At 36.6% G+C, this 22,059-nt stretch overlaps 1 protein-coding gene across 1 annotated transcript in view; it reads right to left on the minus strand.

The window, feature by feature from the left end:
• The window catches only part of LOC135204203 (glutamate receptor ionotropic, NMDA 2B-like), a 654,480-nt gene that overhangs the window by 127,386 nt on the left and 505,035 nt on the right, over positions 1–22,059 (minus strand). The window contains exon 16 of the mRNA XM_064234292.1: positions 16,489–16,655. Within this exon, the coding sequence (XP_064090362.1) occupies positions 16,489–16,655 (167 nt within the window). The remainder of the gene's footprint in view (positions 1–16,488; positions 16,656–22,059) is intronic.

The following is a 22,059-nucleotide window of genomic DNA, read 5'->3' on the forward strand; positions in this document are numbered from 1 at the left end:
ATATATATATATATTTATATATATATAAATATATATTATAGATATATATATATATATATATATTATATATAAGTTATTTTATATATATAAAGATTAGATCTAATACAGTCGTACACAATATGAAGATAAAAGGCACATAAACACTATTGATACGTTGCGACAATGCAATTCAGACGCTACACTGTCTGAAATGTATTGTTGGAACGTGAAATGGTGCTTTATGTGCCTTTTATCATATATATATATGAATATATACTTGGGTGTATTTATGTATATAAACGTATATGTATATGGCCATACATGTGTACATATGTGTGTACGTGTGTGTGTGTGTGTGTGCCCGCGCGCACCGAAGGCTAAAGAATTTTACGCTTCTCTCATTAAAAAACCTTAACATCAAAATTTTTTTCAATTCTCAATTGAAATGTTAAAATTTCCAACTCTCTTTTTAGTTACGTTCCCAGGGAAGACATTATTTACTGGTTCATTTTTAAAGTCTTCTCCATTTGCATGGTTTCTGAAGCTGTCGCAGTCTTCAGGAGCCTTCAGTTACTCCAAGCCCTTCCGAAGGCTCCGTGTGGAATCTCCCGAAGCAAGAAAATTGGCTTCGGAGCCAAAATGAGGATCTGGGGAATTCCTGGAGCTCTAGTGGCGTTTTCCAATTCGAACGACTTGATCAGATGGAAAGAAAGGTAACCATGTTTGCGCTTGGTAAATTTAACTTTGTTGTGAAAAACCTACTGGCTCTGATCCCAACCGGATCAGTGGTACCTTTCATAAATGGAAATTGGATCCGAAACCTCGGATTATTTATTAGTAAACAAGCAGTAGCTCTTGTTCTGGGAGCACTTTTTGGCCGAGCACATCAGTGCATTGAAGACCAGAAGGTTATCCAGATTGGTCAAGATGCTACTGCGCAGAAAAACGACGACGACCTTTACTACGCTACGGAAATGATCTCGCTATTGAAAGAAGATTGGAAGGATGCAACGTCGAAGAACTTTTTCCTCCTAGAAGAACTCGAAGAGATAAATTTCCACGAAGCTGCTCTGATGAGAACGAATCAAGATTTAATCGACGAGTTCATGGATAAAAAGCATAACGCTGAAGAGGAAAATAAGCTCCTGAAGAAGAAAATAGAAGAGTTGGAGGACGCATTGTTCCAGAAGGCCAAGGATGTTGAAAATATAAACGAACAACTAGCACGGAAGGAGAAAGAATGTGAGAGCCAACGAGAAAAACTGGAAGAACTCCAGAACCAAGCTATGGACAATGACTTCTACTGTGGCTACCTTGAAGAGAAGGTGAAGGCCCATGAGGCTGAAAGAAAAAGGCTGTTCAAGGCGACGGCACAACTCGAGGAGAGACTGCAAGCCTCGCAGCGAGAAGTATCATCTGCTCTCGCACGAAAGGATCTAGGCAATCAGAAGAAAGTACATATCCAGGAAACCACAGTTCAGTCGCTTCCACAGGAGAATGAAAAGATTAATGAGGAATTAGAGGAACGAGAACCACCAGTTACCGTGGTATACAATTCTATGGCAATTGAAAACAGTAAGAATAATGCTCTGATTGAAGAAAACAAGGTCAAAGGAAACATGTTCTATAAGCTAGGGCGACTGGAAGAAGCAAGTGAATGCTTCCTCAGAGTATTGGAAATGGATGACGATCAAGTGGACTGCAGGCAAAGACTGGGATTATGTCTCTTGTTGCTTGGCAGACACAGCCAAGCTATGATGCAGCTTGAAAAATTAGATGATCAAGAAGATTTGGTTGCAGCCACCAGAACCTTGCAAAGAATGCAACGTCATGGCTGCCCATACTACATCCTAGGTATTGCAGAGGATGCTAATTTGAAGGAAATAAAGTGGGCCTGCAGGAAGCGGACACTCAAGTTTAATCCTGATAACTGCCAAGGGTCTAAAGATGAGCGACATCGCAGAATGGATATCATGCAGAAGGTCAACTATGCTAATGATCTCCTATGTGATGCTGATGAAAGAAGAAAATACAACGCAGTCAGGGAGTTCATCAAGGACCTGGCAGATAGTGTGTTTGCAGATCCTCAGAAGACAATGGAAGCGAAGAGGAAGAAACCTGGAAGGAAAACGAAGAGGACGAAAACTAAAGGAAACTAGGAATAAACAAACAGAAGAACCAGTCTGTGATTAACCAAAATTGTGAATGATTTTGACTTGTCACCGGGTGATGCTGCTGCGTCGCGTTCCAGAGGCCCTGTGATCTTCTTGGTTCATTCGATGAGCTTGACTGCGAGATGGGTGTTCTGCTGCTCCCCCCGGCAGCAACCAACAACGGGAGATCCCCCCATCTCCTACACACCAATCCTGCAATCAAAACCATCAATGGGCCAAGAAAATCGCAATGCCTCTGGAACATGACGCAGCATCATCAACTGGTAACCAGTCAAAATCCTTCACATGGGCTGTTTCTTTGAAGACAAGTCTTGTGAACGGGCTTTTCATCAGGCATCCTTGGCGATTCTCTCATCTCCCTGATGGAGGCAGGATGCCTAACTGTCAGGATGAGAGCCAACTGTTAATCAGAGGACTAAGGACCAGCTCTCAGGATGAGAGCCAACAGTTATTTGGAGGAAGGACCAGCTCTCAGGATGAGAGCCAACAGTTATTCGGAGGAAGGAGGACCAGGTCTCAGGATGAGAGGTAACAGCTGTTCAGAGGCTGGAGGACAAGCTCAAAGGATGAGAGCCAACAGCTGTTTGGAGGGCCACAGGGCACGCCCTCTCCTGCCACATGATACCCTCTGGATTGGGTATCGATACCAAATCACCTATGAGTGGAAGGCAACCTTCTACTTCATATGTGAATTAGGTTATGCACTGCATGTGCATGTTAAAATTCCATTTTTGCATATACTGCAGTGGCAACCTCTGGCGTGGCGTAAAAAACCGTAAGTTCAATGCCTATTATATATGCAAAATATGGGTTATGCAATGCATAACGGGTTAAATACTTGCACATACTACTGTGGCAACCTCTGGTGTGGCATAAAAACCCGCAAGTTCAATGCCTTTTATATATGTAAAGTATGGCTTATGCAATGCATAATGGGTTGAATACTTGCATATACTACTGTGGCAACCTCTGGCGCGGCGTAAAAACCCGTAAGTTCAATGCCTTCTATATATGTAAAGTATGGCTTATGCAATGCATAATGGGTTGAATACTTGCATATACTACTGTGGCAACCTCTGGCGCAGCGTAAAAACCCATAAGTTCAATGCCTTCTATATATGTAAAGTATGGCTTATGCAATGCATAATGGGTTGAATACTTGCATATACTACTGTGGCAACCTCTGGCGCGGCATAAAACCCCGTAAGTTCAATGCCTTCTATATATGTAAAGTATGGCTTATGAAATGCATAATGGGCTGAATACTTGCATATACTACTGTGGCAACCTCTGGCGCGGTTCAATGCCTTCTATATAAGAATGAAAGTATGGGCTTATGCAATGCATAGTGGGTTGAACTTACTTGGCATATACTTACTGTGGCAACCTCTGGCCGCGGTGTCTAAAAACCCGTAAGTTCAATGCCTTCTATATAGTGAAAGTATGGCTTATGCAATGCCATGGATGGGTTGAATACTTGCAATATACGACTGTGGGCAACCTCTGGCGCGGCGTGGAAAACCCGTAAGTTCAATGCCTTCTATATAATGTAAAGTATTGGCTTTAGTGCCAATGCATAAATGGGGTTGAGAATACTTGCATATACTACTGTAGGGCAACCCCTCGGCGGCGGCGGTCGTGAAAAACCCGTTAAGTTCAATGCCTATTCTATATATGTAAAAAGTAATGGCTTATGCAATGCATTAAATTGGGTTGAATAAACTTGCATTATACTACCTGTGGCAACCTCTGGCGCGCGGACCGTTTAAAAAAAACCCGTAATAAGTTTCAATGCCTTTCTATAAAAACTATTGTTAAAGTATGGCTTATGCAATGCAGAATGGCTTGGAAGACTTGCATATTTATACTACTGTGGCAACCTTCTGGACGCGGCGTAATTAAAAACCCGTAAGCTCAATGCCTTCTATATATGGTAAAGGATGGATTATGCAATGCTAAATGGGTTGAATACTTGCACTATTCACACGTACTGTGGCCAACCTCTGGCGCGGCGTAAAAAACCCGTAAGTTCAATGCCGTTCTATATATGTAAAGTATGGCTTATGCAATGCATAATGGGTTGAATACTTGACAATACTACTGTGGCAAACCTCTGGCGCGGTCCGTAAAAAACTCCGTAAGTTCAATGCCTTCTAAATATGTAAACGTATGGGCTTATGTCAATGCAAAACGGGTGAATACTATTGCATATACTTACTGTGGGCCAACCTCTGGCGCGGCGTTAAAAACCCAGTAACGTTCAATGCCTTCTAGATAATGTAAAGTATGGCTTTAATGCAATGGCATAATGGGCTTGAATACTTGACATATACTACTGTGGGCAACCTCTTGGGCTGCTGGCGTTAAATAAAAACCAAAAACCCGTAAGTTCAAATGCCTTCTATATATGTAAAGTAGGCTTATGGCAATGCATAATGGGTTGAATACTTGCATATCTACGTTCAACAACCTCTGGAGCGGCGTCCCGCAAGTTCAAGCCTTCTATTAATGTAAAATGGCTTTATACAAATGCTAATGGGTTGAATACTTTCCATATACTACTGTGGCAACCTCTGGCGCGGCGTAAAAACCCGCAAGTTCAATGGCTAATTCTATTTGAATTGTAAAGTAATGGCTTAAAAATTGCAATGCATTAATGGGTTGAAATTTGAATTATACTAAACTGTGGCAAACCTCTGGCGCGGCGTAAAAACCCGTAAGTTCAATATTCTATATATGTAAAGTAATGGCTTAATGCAATGCATAATGGGTTGAATACTGGCATATAACTAAAACTGTGGCACCTGGGTGGGTCAAAATTGCCTTCTATATAATGTAAAGTTAATGGCGTTTATGCAATGCATAAGGGTTGAATACTTGGCATATACTACTGTGGGCCAACCTCCCTGGGCGCGAGGCACGTAAAAACCCGTAAGTTCAATGACCTTTCCTATATTAGATGCAAAGTATGGCTTAGGCAATGCACATAATGGGGTTTGAAAATTACATTTCATTACTACTGTGGCAACCTCTGGCGCGGCGTAAAATCCCGCAAGTTCAATGCCTTCTATATATGTAAAATATGGCTTATGCAATGCATAATGGGTTGAATACTTGCATATACTACTGTGGCAACCTCTGGCGCGGCGTGAAAACCCGCAAGTTCAATGCCTTCTATATATGTAAAGTATGGCTTATGCAATGCATAATGGGTTGAATATTTGCATATACTACTGTGGCAACCTCTGGCGCGGCGTAAAAACCCGTAAGTTCAATGCCTTCTATATATGTAAAGTATGGCTTATGCAATGCATAATGGGTTGAATACTTGCATATACTACTGTGGCAACCTCTGGTGCGGTTCAATGCCTTCTATATATGTAAAGTATGGCTTATGCAATGCATAATGGGTTGAATACTTGCATATACTACTGTGGCAACCTCCTGGCCGCGGGCGTAAAAACCCGTAAGTTCAATGCCTTGCTATATATGTAAAGTATGGCTTATGCAATGGCATAATGGGTTGATATACTTGCATATACTACTGTGGCACTCTGGCGCGGCGTAAAAACCCATAAGTTCAATGCCTTCTATATATGTAAAGTATGGCTTATGCAATGCATAATGGGTTGAATACTTGCATATACTACTGTGGCAACCTCTGGCACGGCGTAAAACCCCGTAAGTTCAATGCCTTCTATATATGTAAAGTATGGCTTATGCAATGCATAATGGGCTGAATACTTGCATATACTACTGTGGCAACCTCTGGCGCGGTTCAATGCCTTCTATATATGTAAAGTATGGCTTATGCAATGCATAATGGGTGAATATTGCATATACTACCCTGGAAAACCTCTGGCGCGGAGTAAAAACCCCGTAAGTTTTCAATGCCTTCTAGATAGGAAAGTATGTTATGCAAGCATGATCGGGTGAAACACTTGCATGAACTACGTGGCAAAAACCTTTCGGGCGGCCGGCCCGTAAAAAAACCCGTTAAGTTCAATGCCTTCTATATATGGTAAGTATGGCTTATGGCAATGCATGATGGGTTTTGAATTACTTTGCATACTATTGTGGCAACCACTGGCGCGGGCGTGAAAAACCCGTAAGTTCAATTGCCTTCTATATATGTAAAGTATGGCTATGCAATGCATGTTTGGGTTGAATACTTGCAGACTACGTGGGGGGCAACCTCTGGCGGCGGCGTGAAAAAACCCGTAGTTCAATGCCTTCTACTATGTAAAGTATGGCCTTATGCATGCATAATGGGTTGAATACTTGCATATACTACTGTGGCAAACCTCTGGGCGCGGCGTAAAAACCCGGTAAGTTCAATTGCCTTCTATATATGTAAAGTATGGCTTAGCAAATGCATAATGGGTTTGAATACGTGCATATACTTTCTGTGGCAACCTCTGGCGCGGCGTAAAAACAAGTAAGTTCAATGCCTTCTATATATGTAAAGTATGGCTATGCAATGCATAAATGGGTTGAATACTTGCATATACTACTGTGGCAACCTCTGGCCGGCGTAAAAACCCGTAAGTTCAATGCCTTCTATATAAATGTAAAGTAGGCTTATGCAATGCATAATGGGGTGAATACTTGCATATACGAATGTGGCAACTCTGGCGCGGCGTAAAAAACTCGTAAGTTCAATGCCTTCTAAATATAAAGTAGTAGGCTTATGCAATGCAAAATGGGTTGAATACTTGCATATACTACTGTGGCCAACCTCTGCGGCGGCGTGAAAACCCGTTAAGTTTCAATGCCTTTCCTATATATGTAAGTAATGGCTTATGCAATGCATTATGGGCTGAAATACTTGCTATTACTAACTGTGGAAAACCGCTGTCCGCGGCGTAAAAACCCGTAAGTTCAATGCCTTCGTTATATATGTAAATTATGGCTTATGCCATGCATAATGGGTTGAATACTTGCATATTACTTACTGTGGCAACCTCTGGCGCGCGTAAAAACCCGTAAGAGTTCATGCCTCTATATATGTAGTATGGCTTATGCAATGCATAATGGGTTTGAATACTTGCATATCTACTGTGGCAACCTCTGGAGCGGCGTAAACACCCGCAAGTTCAATGCCTTCTAATATGTAAGTATGGCTTTATGCATGGCAATAATGGGTTGAATACTTGCATATATACTGTGGCCAACAAAATCGGGACTGTGGAAAACAATCTTGGGCGCGTGGCGTTAAAAACCCGTAAGTTCCAAGCCCCTTTAAATATTATGAATAAAGTATTGGCTTCTGCCAATGCATTTAATGGGTTGAATTTAAACTCTGCAATTATACTACTGTGGCACCTCTGGCGCGCGGTAAAAACGTAAGTCAATGCCTTCTATATGTAAGTATGGCTTATGCAATGCATAAGGGGTTGAATACTTGCATATACTACTGTGGAACCTCTGGCGCGGCGGTTAAAAACCCGCAAGTTCAAGGCCTTCTATATATGTAAAGTATGGCTTATGCAATGCATAATGGGTTGACTTGCAGATACTACTGTGGCAACCTCTGGCGCAGCGTGAAAACCCGCAAGTTCAATGCCTTCTATATAAAAGTATGGCTTGTGCAATGCATAATGGGGTTGAATATTTGCTATACTACTGTGCAACCTCTGGCGCGGCGTAAAAACCCGTAAGTTCAATGCATTCTATATATGTAAAGTATAGCTTATGCAATGCATAATGGGTTTTGAATATTTGTTTGCATATACTACTGTGGCAACCTCTGGCGCGGCGTAAAAAACCCGTAAGGTTCAAATGCCTCTATATGTAAAGTAGGGTTATGCTATGCATAATGGGTTGAATACTTGCATATACTACTGTGGCAACCTCTGGCGCGGCGTAAAAACCCGCAAGTTCAATGCCTTCTATATATGTAAAGTATGGCTTATGCAATGCATAATGGGTTGAATACTTGCATATATATGCATTGAATACTTGCAAATACTACTGTGGCAACCTCTGGCGCGGTGAAAAACCCGTAAGTTCAATGCCTTCTATATATGTAAAGTATGGCTTATGCAATGCATAATGGGTTGAATACTTGCATATACTACTGGCGTAAAACCCCGTAAGTTCAATGCCTTTTATATATGTAAAGTATGGGTTATGTAATGCATGATGGGTTGAATACATGCATATACTACTGTGGCAACCTCTGGCGCGGCGTAAAAACCCGTAAGTTCAATGCCTTTTATATATGTAAAGTATGGGTTATGTAATGCATGATGGGTTGAATACTTGCATATACTACGTGGCAACCTCTGGCGCGGCGTAACAACCCGTAAGTTCAATGCCTTTTATATATGTAAAGTATGGCTTATGCAATGCATAATGGGTTGAATACTTGCATATACTACTGTGGCAACCTCTGGCGTGGTGTAAAAACCCGTAAGTTCAATGCCTTTTATATATGTAAAGTTTGGCTTATGCAATGCATAATGGGTTGAATACTTGCATATACTACTGTGGCAACCTCTGGCGCGGTGTAATAACCCGTAAGTTCAATGCCTTTTATATATGTAAAGTATGGCTTATGCAATGCATAATGAGTTGAATACTTGCATATACTACTGTCGCAACCTCTGGCGCGGCGTAAAAACCTGTAAGTTCAATGCCTTTTATATATGTAAAGTATGGCTTATGCAATGCATAATGGGTTGAATACTTGCATATACTACTGTGGCAACCTCTGGCGCGGCGTAAAAACCCGTAAGTTCAATACCTTTTATATATGTAGAGTATGGCTTATGCAATGCATAATGGGTTGAATACTTGCATATACTACTGTGGCAACCTCTGGCATGGCGTAAAAACTCGTAAGTTCAATGCCTTTTATATATGTAAAGTATGTGTTATGTAATGCATGATGGGTTGAATACATGCATATACTACTGTGGCAACCTCTGGCGCGGCGTAAAAACCTGTAAGTTCAATTCCTTTTATATATGTAAAGTATGGGTTATGTAATGCATGATGGGTTGAATACTTGCATATACTACTGTGGCAACCTCTGGCGCAGCGTAAAAACCCGTAAGTTCAATGCCTTTTATATATGTAAAGTATGGGTTATGTAATGCATGATGGGTTGAATACTTGCATATACTACTGTGGCAACCTCTGGCGTGGCGTAAAAACCCGTAAGTTCAATGCTTTCTATATATGTAAAGTATGGCTTATGCAATGCATAATGGGTTGAATACTTGCATATACTACTGTGGCATCCTCTGGCATGGCGTAAAAACCCGTAAGTTCAATGCCTTTTATATATGTAAAGTATGGGTTATGTAATGCATGATGGGTTGAATACATGCATATACTACTGTTGCAACCTCTGGCGCGGCGTAAAAACCTGTAAGTTCAATTCCTTTTATATATGTAAAGTATGGGTTATGTAATGCATGATGGGTTGAATACTTGCATTTACTACTGTGGCAACCTCTGGCGCAGTGTAAAAACCCGTAAGTTCAATGCCTTTTATATATGTAAAGTATGGCTTATGCAATGCATAATGGGTTGAATACTTGCATATACTACTGTGGCAACCTCTGGCGTGGCGTAAAAACCCGTAAGTTCAATGCCTTTTATATATGTAAAGTATGGCTTATGCAATGCATAATGGGTTGAATACTTGCATATACTACTGTGGCAACCTCTGGCGCGGCGTAAAAACCCGTAAGTTCAATGCCTTTTATATATGTAAAGTATGGCTTATGCAATGCATAATGGGTTGAATACTTGCATATACTACTGTGGCAACCTCAGGCGCGGCGTAAAAACCCGTAAGTTCAATGCCTTTTATAAATGTAAAGTATGGGTTATGTAATGCATGATGGGTTGAATACTTGCATATACTACTGTGGCAACCTCTGGCGCGGCGTAAAAACCCGTAAGTTCAATGCCTTCTATATATGTAAAGTATGGGTTATGTAATGCATGATGTGTTTAATACTTGCATATACTACTGTGGCAACCTCTGGCGCGGCGTAAAAACCCGTAAGTTCAATGCCTTTTATATATGTAAAGTATGGCTTATGCAATGCATAATGGGTTGAATACTTGCATATACTACTGTGGCAACCTCTGGCGCGGCGTAAAAACCCGTAAGTTCAATGCCTTCTATAAATGTAAAGTATGGGTTATGCAATGCATAATGGGTTGAATACTTGCATATACTACTGTGGCAACCTCTGGCGCGGCGTAAAAACCCGTAAGTTCATTGCATTTTATATATGTAAAGTATGTGTTATGGAATTCATAATGGGTTGAATACTTGCATATACTACTGTGGCAACCTATATTATATATTATATATATATAAATATATATATATATATATATATATATATATATATATATATATACTAGATATATATAGATAATATATGTATATATATATATTATATATATATATATATAATAACATATATATATCTAATATTATATAATATAATATATATATATATATATAAATTATATATATACAATAATATATATATATATATATATATATATATATATATATATATAATATATATATATATATATATATAATATACAAAGCATATATGTTAAGCAGATTAGTTATGTAGGAAATATATTAGTTAGGAAACTCTACTAGTAGAGATTTTAGTAGATAAAGGCAAAAGAGAAGTAGAAGAGAAACGCAAACCAGGATGTTTGCGATACGACACTCGCAAACGCAGTAAATGGACTGAGTGAGACATAACAAAAATCGATGATGCAAACTGTTAGACGTAAACTCTGACCTGCGAGCAACGAATAACAAGTGAGTGGAACTAGCTTACGACTGCTCACAGCATACGCCCTGATTTGTTATGTCGTCGCCGGAAGTGGTAGGCGTTAAAGATTACCCAATTATGAAAAATTAGGGTGGGCTTAAAAGGAATCCAGAAGAAGAAGAGGCGGAGCTAGAAATCAGAAAATGGTTGATAGTTCAGTTGGAACGATGGAAAGAATCAGTTAACTACTCACTTCTGGACGCATTTCTTGTGTCGGTTTGAACTCCGTCTATCCTGTTAAGACTTGGGTGATAGGAAAGTGAGATTGTGTGTGTTACAATAATATTTGAGAAAAAATAATGTGGTGTTTAACTCGCCCAGAATTCTAAAGGAAACTGAAGTCACATATTTTCTCTACGTGATTTGCCTCCTGACAGACCAACCGAGAAGATCGAGACTCGGCCAGTATGCAGAAACAGTAGTCCAGAAGAACAGAGAAATATTAGAAATATATTAAATGATAAGTTCCTAATAGAGATGGAAACTCAACTCTGTGTAGATAAAGAATACCACCATATAACATGTAACAAATAATAACCAAAAATAAAAGGGAACGAAGAACTTCATAACATAAAAATGGTGGTAGCGAATATGTGATTCTGAATGCAAAACACCAACGCGTATAGTGACTAAACACACATACACACACCGACACAGTGGAGATATAAAAGGTGGAGAAAATATAATAAGTACCGACAGACATATTAATTGAATTAGCGCTGAAAAGCGGAGCGCATAGTGATTAGTGCTATAACAACGGAACCAACAAACAACGAAATTTCGAAGGCATAAACATTCTACAATTGAAGAAAAGAATTACCGAGTTAAATAACTCGAAGGACGAAGAAAAGGGAAATTTGTCGTAGCATAATGAACTATATCTCTTAGACTGGGCACCCGCCTAGACTCATCAACTTCATAACAGAGAAGAGGGCGAACGAAAATTCATCAAGTGTAAGTAACCTACTTTGCCCAGCGGCGAAATGCAGTGAGAAGCTACGAAGATTAGTGGACGTCTGTAATGGTGTAGTCGTTGCAGAATTTCACAATCCCAAAGCCAACTCGACAGTTTATATTAGCGGGAAAACAGGAACTTCAAATTCAGCACAGTGGAGCTTCATAACAAACTATTGACTGAATTCTTCAATCAACATAAGAGCACTAACCATCGTTACGGCAGAGATAGTACCTAATTCACCAACAGCGCCAACAGCCATCACGAAAGAGGACGGCAGTGACGGCAGTGAAAAATTTACAGAGCAGCGCGGAAGTGTTCAATCCAACCAGAAACCAAAGAAAGAAGTTTGAAGTGTCCTAATAGATTAACGTATGATGATAAATTAAAATAGAATTTTCTCACACTGCACTGCATAATGATAATAGTAATGCTTTTGTAAAGATAATTTTATCATAATCATCTTTTGAGAATTTTTTTTTGTCTTAATTTTGTAAGAGAAAATAATTTTTTTCTTCCTTTGCTGTTGTGTGATAAATCTAGAACTATAAAGAGATTTTATTACAGTTCATGAATGATTCGCAAAGTGCAGTGGTGTGAATAAAGAATAACGGCATGTACTAATGTTAATGTTTTTCCAGATTGAAGGAAGAAAACGTTAGATTTAATCATATAAGAAAATTATATAGGCAAGATAGGGACTATATAGTAGTTTAAGACTTCTGCCAACATGAAGATAATGTAAGTACAACAATGAATATATTTTTTAAATTGTATCTTAGTCCTGCTGTAGTGTGAAATGAATAGAAATTTTAATGAAATTATAACCAGGTTACAACGTAGCAGAACTCCAAACTCGGACCATTATAGTCTACGCCCAACCCACGACCAACTATCGAGACTGAGTAATCAGACAAATTTTCCCCCACGACGATCACGTAGTGAGAGTCCACACAGAGTACCGCTTTCGACAGTAGCAAATATAACCACGACTAGGGTGATTGTTTCTAGCCATAATAACAGTACTAACCAATTACTAGTACCTAGGTATTCTAGAATGGCACAGGCTGCTGTAATAACACAGGCTACACGCTTTTGCGGTAATGTAGGAAAGGGTCATCCAGAAAAGAATAAATTAGAATCGTACTCGGTGTCGCAGTGGATAGCCGACACCGAAAGCCGAATTTCATCCGGTAGAATTACCGATGAGCGCAAGAGAATAGGTGAAGCTTTACTCTATGTTAGTTCAGAGAAGGGAGACGCTCATCGGACCCTAAATTCATTCAGGTTCAAGGAAATCAAAACTTTTACAGAATTTAAGAAAGTGTTTTGAAATTTGGGAGCCTATCACTCAGCAAGATCGATGGTGCAACCTCAGTAAGTTTTTACACCAGAAGTATGATGGTAATAATATAGCAAACCTCCGATGTAGAAGATGCCATCCATAACTTAACTAATGATTTAAAGAGTATATATTGGCAATCGCAATAACTTTACTGCTGATGTAGCAGATTTAGCGAGTTTAAGACAGTATTAAACTACATTTCCTTTGGTACTGCATATGACGCTATCGGGGAGGAAGATAAAAGAGTTTTTAAGAAACAAGAACCTGATCCCAAGAGTGATAGTCTCGTAGCTTTAAAGTTCATGCAAAGGGAATTGCGAAAAAGAGGACTGAATCTAACAAAGGAATTTACAGGTTTTGAAAATAATGGAAAAACAGGTAGAAATAGGAATAATTTTCAGAGAAGGACAGATAATGTTCTAGACAGATCTAGAAATTTCAACCATAGACAACGAGGGAAACAAGATCCTAGGAATAATCATAAGAACAGTAATGGTAGATTTTTCCAAGCAAACAGAAATAGTAGATAAAGGCCTCAACAGCCCAGGGGAAATCCAAACAATGGTAATCAGACTCAAAGTTCAAACGGGCCGACCCATAGTCAGAGTCCAGGAGATAATAAAACACAAAATAATAGACAGGAACAAAATTGTGCCAATTTTGGTTATTCCAACCATGCAACTCAATATTGTAGGCGACCAAGATATTGTTCCAATTGTAATAGAACAGGTCACCTAACACAGAAATGTTGGTTTAATAATAATCATATAAACAATAATAATTATCAGACGCAGTGACAATTACAGAAAGGGGTAGTACAAAAGAAAGCCTCCTTACCAATTAAGAATGAGAATGAAATAATCACTGTAGGTATTGAAGATACATTCAAGTTGCCTTTTGAAGGAAATAGGGAGATAGCATTTTCAGTAAAGGATAGTGAAATATGCCAGGAAGATTTACCTATCATCCAAACAAGAATTAATGGTAAACAATGCTCAATACTTTTAGATACAGGCAGTACAGTAAATATTATAGATAAACAAACATTAATAAAACATTTAGGCTTTGCAGATTCAGAAATTCAAGGTCCTGGTAGAATTATAAGAGGAATAGCAGGAAAACAGAATAATGCTTTGGGTAATGTCACACTGGACATAAAGATTTTAGACAAAACTTTTAAGGAAGTGTTTGTAGTATTAGAAGAAAGATTTTATCCTACTCATGCTCTGTTTTCATATAAAGCTATGAGGAGATGTAGAATAATGTTAGATTGTGGAGAAAATAAAATCAATTTGCAACGCAGAAATAGAGAAAATGTTTGTTTTCAGCTAGAAGATGGAAAGTCTTGCATAAATCTGATCAATTTATCCGAGACGGCATCTTCTAGAGAAGCGAACATCAGGAAACTAAGATGGATAATAATGCTAGTCCGGGTAGTCCAGAATTAATGGATAATAGTGAAATAAATAGTTGAGATACAGTTTTTGAAGAAATGTCAATAGCCAGGAATTATCTTATGATAGATTGTGCACAAATAAATAACATTAATAATGCAAGACTTGATACTAAGAGCTCTGTACAAATTAAGTTGCGTAACGAGTAAGTTCGAAACCTTTTCTCTGAGTAAGTTGGCCCGTCTTCAAAAAAGTCACTTTTACATTATAAGTACCAAATTTATTCAACCTACGTAATTCGGAATACAGTCAAAATTTATGTGTAGATATAATGTGTATTCTGAATAAGCGTTATATTTATGAAATGCATAGATAAAAAGTTATTGTGAAAAAACCGTGTTACAGAGGCCCTGAATCTCATAGCAAGGTCATGTTTAGATACACGCCCATTGTGCCATAAGATTCTTGCTTCATTTTCCAATTTGGTTTATAAGAGATACTTCGCGTAGAGCTAATTTGCATACACAGAAAATCATGGCAAGGAACATGACAGAAGTTTGCGAATGACAAGGCGATATGCAAGACGTAGCGCTTTGTGAATAAATAAATTACATAGGACGTATATCTTTGACTCGCTGATGTTGGTACATAAGACTTATTTAAATCAAATAAATTATTGGGGAGAAAGTGTCTAAGACGATGTCTTTGGAGATGAGAGTCTTACGTAAGGGTTATTCTCATAATAATAATAAAACAAAACCAAATGTTTGATAGTATAATGATATTAATTTCAATACAAAAGACACTAAACCTCCCCAGGGGAATAAAACCTTCCTCCTATATAGCTGATATTCTATACGAACTTCCTTAAGAGATAACCTTAATTACACAGTCATTTCTGAAACACCGTGTTTTGCGAGAATTACATGACAAAGATTATAAAAAATTAATTCTACATCTTACCTTTGATGAGGAACAAAACCTGGTCATTATGTAAAGTACATCGCATGGTCTCCATGCAAATTACGAAATATGGCCTCTATACAAAGAACATCACTTGGCATCTACACAAATTATATCACCTGGTCTCTATATAAATTATATCACCTGGTCTCTATATAAATTATATTACCTGGTCTCTATACAAATCAGATCACTTTATCTCTATACAAATTACGTTACCATGTCTCTGTACAAATTGTGTCACCTAGTATCTATACATTTTACAACACCTGGTCTCTATACAAATAACGTCACCTGTTTTCTATATAAATTAGGTCACATACTCTCTATACATATTATGTCACCTGGTCTCTATACAAATTACGTCCCCTTATCTTTCCACAAAGTGCATCACTAAGTATCTATACAAATTATATCGCAAAGTGAGTCACCTAGTATCTATACAAATTACATCACCTGGTCTCTATACAAATTAGGTCACCTGGTGTCTATACAAATTATGTCGCCTGGTCTCTGTACAAAGCGAGTCACTTATTATCTATACAAATGACATCACCTTGTCTCTATACAAATCAAGTTACCTGGCATCTATACAAATTATGTCACCTAGTCTCTGCACAAATTGAGTCCCCTAGTATCTATACAAATTACATCACCTGGTTTCTATACAAATTAGGTCACCTGGCGTCTATACAAATTAAGTCACCTAGTCACTGTACAAATTGAGTCGCCTAGTATCTATCTATGCAAATTACATCGCCTAGTATCTATACAAATTACATTACCTGGTCTCTATATAGAAACCACATCATCCATTCTCTACGCAAATGAAAAGAAAAGAAATCGGACTTACTTCTTCTTGATGGACTTGATGCCGTCTTGGACGCTGTCTCTGTTGTACTTGTGGCGAACCATGTAACTGAACATCAGAGGGTGATGCCGCTTCAACACCATGGCAGAGTTGGTCTCATCCACGGTCCCGAATTTGAAGGCCGGGCTCACTGTCGACGGGTACTGGAGCTGTGGAATGACGTTGAAATATGTTAGAATAAATAAATTGCAAGGAAGGTCAAGTCAACAGTACTTACATACACACACACACACACACACACAGTAGCGGGCACGCCCATCGGGCACTTCCAGGTGTTTATATTTTCTAAATATATAACTCGCATGGATTATCTCGAAGAGGTGCTCCCGAAAATAAATTGCAAAAAAGGTCAGGTCAACAGTACTTACACACACACACACACACACACACACACACAGTACCCAACGGCCACACTAGCGGGCAGGTTACATATATATATATATATATATATATATATATATATATATATATATATATATATATATATATATTATGTATACATTGTGAGGTATTGCTAGAGGGAAATAAGGTGATATTCTGTTGATTCCCATTAATTTATTTACCGACGAAAGCAGGTAGAGCTTACTTGCAATAGTAAATTAAAAGGAATGATACCTCATCTATCTATCTATCTATCTATCTGTCTATTTATCTATATATGCTATCTCTCTATCTATATATATTATATATAATACTATATACTATATATATATATATATATATATATATATAATATATATATAAGGTAATAATCCCTCTCGAAATCCCTCACCATTACTGCAATAAAATTCTCTCGCACAACTCTCACCTCTTCACCTTCCTTCACTGGCTAATAAAAAAAATGAAATAAAAGAGAGAGAGAAAAAAAAGAGAGACGAGAAGCAATAAAAGAGAAGAACGTAAACGCAGGGAAGGGGGTGTGGAAGTGGGTGGGTGGGGGAATAATATATTTTTCAAGCCTCGCGCTGACTGGAAATGTTGCGATATATATATTTTTCCTTCCCTACAAGAAAAAGATTCTGGTCTCCATCGTTTTTCTTCGCATGACAAGAAATATTAAGACGTAAGGGAAGTCTCCTCCTTCCGGGGACTTTCGAATCGGAGAAAATTCTCCTGAAGGAACGAAGGTCTCCTGCAGGAGGAACCTCCTTTCACGTTTCATAATAAAATGCTATATAAAAAGAAGATGTATCGTTTGTATTGTCTAATTGAAAAAAAGATGGTTTCCGTGGCCACAAATAGTCATCGACGAACTTTTCAAATTCTTTGGTCTTTTTTGGATACGCTTGTAACTACAAAGCCTTGAGCTCCAATTTCAGAGAAATTTGAAGAAATAATGATGAAACTAATTAACCGTCTAGACGGTCACACATGAAATGTTTTCATTGATAGCTATCAAAATTCGTTCATTCCTTCTTGAGATATGCTTCTACTTATATTCTCTGACATAGACTTATGTAGAACTTTAATCCTTGGATGAAAATAATAGTCACGAAGAAAATTACAAAACTGAATAAATGATATTGCAACCCTTCACCCAACTTCAAATGTAAATAAATATAATACAAATAAAGATGATCCCTTTATTATATGTTAGAATATATACATATATATATACATATATATATATATAATATATATATATATATATATATACATATATATATATATATATATATATATATATATATGATATATATTTATATACAATATATATAATATATATAATATATATATATATATATATATATATAACATGTATACACATACACATTATATACATACATAGATATAATATATATATATATATATATATATATATATATATATATATATATATATATATGTCTTTTCCTATAATACATCAGTATATTTTAAAAATAAAAGACCCATAAAACACTATTAGAACGGTGCCAACGTTCAAATAGTGTTTTATCTTTTATCTTCGCACACACACACACACACACACACACACACACACACATATATATATATATATATATATATATATATATATATATATATATATATATATATATATATATATATATATACTCGTATACAGACACAAATTCCGTCACAATCCCTACTACAAGTCAGTTGTAATCCGCAAGGCATCCCCCTTCCTGTACCAAGCCTTTCCCGCATACATTTTGAAACCCCAAGTGGCGGAGGGGGAATCCCTAAAACCACTTTGTACAATCTACAATGCAATTCTCTTTGCCAATAAATTTTATCGGGCCCCCTAAAAAAAAAAAAAAAAAAAAAAAATCAAGAGCTCAAAGCTGAATTTTAACTAAAAAAAAAAAAATCATTGTTTAACGATAGTGCTCTCTCTCTCTCTCTCTCTCTCTCTCTCTCTCTCTCTCTCTCTCTCTCTCTCTCTCTCTCTCTCTTGCTTAATATTCCAGAATTGCTACAATCGTGGCATTAAAGGGCAGGCGATTTCCATCGATGAAAATATACTTGTGAGAAATTTATGAAAAATATGAACATAGAGAAACTTATCATAGCGGTGGGGTACTTGCATTAAAAACTACAAATATATATATATATATATATATATATATATATATATATATATATATATATATTATAAATAATGATAGTCACTTTAACAGGTGATTGATTTGTTTATTATATATGTATATATATATATTAATACATCTATATATAACTTATAATAATATAATATATATATTAATACAAATAATAGATAGTCACTGTAACAGGTGATTGATTTGTATATTACTAGATATATATATAATATTATCATATATATAATATATTATATATATATATATATTATATAACTATAGAATATATATTAGACATGGAGAGTGTATATATATATATATATAAATATATATATATATTATAATAATATATTATATATAATATAGATAATAATAAATATTAAAATATAATAGTATATATAATATATATATATGATATATATAATATATATATATATATATATATATATATATATATATATATATATATATTACAAATGATGATAATCACTTTGACAAGTGATTTGTTATCACACATACACTAGAGATTAAAAAAAAAATAATATCTCAAATATCAGTGCCAATTGGAGAAACCAAAATTCTCTCCCATTAAACTTACAGGAAAGGGTTACAGGATGTACCCACCAAGTTACAGCATAACCAAACAAACATGCGAGAAAAACGCTAACGAAAAAACACACGCAAATAAACACCGAAGAGAACATAGTCAAAATTGGAGGGAAACTAGAACTGCCGGAGAGGGAAGTGAAAAAGGACTGAAAAAGGGATGGAGAGAGAGAGAGAGAGAGAGACTGACTTTATGGGGGAAGGAGATAAAATCTACAAGATCTGTAAAAGTCCGTTTATCCCTTCTGAAATCTAACACGCTCTGATGGCCGTGTTTATTTTGACTCGAATTCTCGGAGATATTCTCATTTTTTATGACCATTTCTTTTTCTTCGAAATATTCCCGTTTTCTATGACCATATTTTTTATTTAAAATGTTCCCATTTTCTATATCCGTATTTTTTTACTTCGATATATTCCCATTTTTTATGCTCAAACTTTTTCTTCCAAAGTTACAGAAATGTCCGAGAAAAACAATTTAACGTTGTCAACAACAACAACAACGACAATAATAATAATAATAAATATACTAGTCTAAGAATTGATTACCATTTAAAAATTTGCAAGCCATTTTTAGTATATTTCTCATATATTTAAATACCATAAACTCTGCTTGTTTAGTCTTCTCGCCCGTGGTCGATTTAACTTCTCATTGTAACCCATTAAGGAATGCACCAGATCCAGAGTGTTATTTTTCACGACAAATTCATGATCAATGTCAAATATAAAATATAATACAAAACTAAACTTGCTCCATTACAAAATCTAAATGTCTGTAACAAATTTCAGTCATTTTTCATGATGAATTCATGAACTGTGTAAACTATAAAATATATTACAAAGCTAAATGTTTCATGATGGTTACAGCAAAAAAATCTCAGCACATTTCAACTTCGGAAGTAATACACTGTAATAAAGACACCTTCATCTTCAAATGCAGGTGGTAAAATGTTAACCATACATATGATTTCCAGATAGGGGGTAAATTAGTATTATACAAATACAAACACTGACTGCAAACAGATATGCTCTGATGGCTTTCTATCCTGTAACCTCATACCGTTTAAACACCAACAGTCCATTTAAACCTGTAATTTTCTCAAGAATCTTCATTTGAGGAAAACGAGGTAACATACGAGAGTGCAAAATGAAAGCGACCACTTGCCTGTGTGTGTATTGCTTGATCAGCACAAACAAATTTGAATCGGCTCATGTAGACTTTCAAATACTAAGCATTTGGACAGACGGGATCCTATTTCAGACCAAGTACACAGCGAAATGGCCTGATATTATATGCGGGGTTGTTGAGAAGTTGGGATTACGCTCAACAGTTCATGCCGTAATTGCAATTACGATAATTACATTTTGTATTTGGTAAAGGAAGTTTTGAAATATTCAGGGAGCGATGGTTAATTATTGTGGTGGATGACCGCATTTCTGAAGGTATAATTACACTGGATTAACTTCGTTACATGGAAGCTCACATCAATACACTTAGAATGCACACATATATGTATATGTGTGCGTGTATATATATATATATATATATATATATATATATATATATATATATATAATATAAAGGTTATGCCACGGAGGTAAATGAAAAGACGAGAACATAGCACCACGTTTTATATATTTCGTGATCAAGTTATTCTATATATATATCTATATATATATATATATATATATATATATATATATATATATATATATATATATATACATACATACACACACTATATACATACCTACAGACACACACACATTTACACACAGCCGTTCTAAACAACGTTTAAAATCCAAAAGCACTTTTATAAAATTTCAAAGTACCGAACCATCTCAAAAAAAAGAAAGAAAGAAAGATAGAAAGAAAAAAAAACTTTATCTCTATCTGTCACATTCGGCATGACAGGCCATAACGGTTGGCAGGCCAGAGTTTGGCCGGTCCCAGCACCCAGGCCACGTATTCGATTATGTTTCCGGAAGACTGCTAAACCAAACTTGAAAACTCCATTAGTTGAGCACTTTAAACTTTCCCTCCCAAGTTCACATTCACATCAAAGGGGCCGAGAGCTCATAAATTTCACATCGAATCACATAACCGACGTAACCCATTCGATAGATTTTCATTTTTTTTTTTTTTACTTTACGTCTGCGTCAGGATTGTAAGGAGTAAACACGTATATGCAACTATCTAATTTTGCCCCATATTACTTTCTCCCGTTAATATATCGACCTGGGTACGTCCCACCACATTTGAATAACTTCCTGATACGTATTTTACTGCTTATCTCGATAAAGGCGCAATGCATCTACTTTTTATTGTTTTCCTTCAATTAAAACCTTACTTATTTGCCAGGATAGAAAACATATAACCTACCTTAGAATGCGCGTTAGCAATATAATC

This window comes from Macrobrachium nipponense, chromosome 44, assembly GCF_015104395.2.
Source record: "Macrobrachium nipponense isolate FS-2020 chromosome 44, ASM1510439v2, whole genome shotgun sequence".
NCBI lineage: Eukaryota > Metazoa > Arthropoda > Malacostraca > Decapoda > Palaemonidae > Macrobrachium > Macrobrachium nipponense.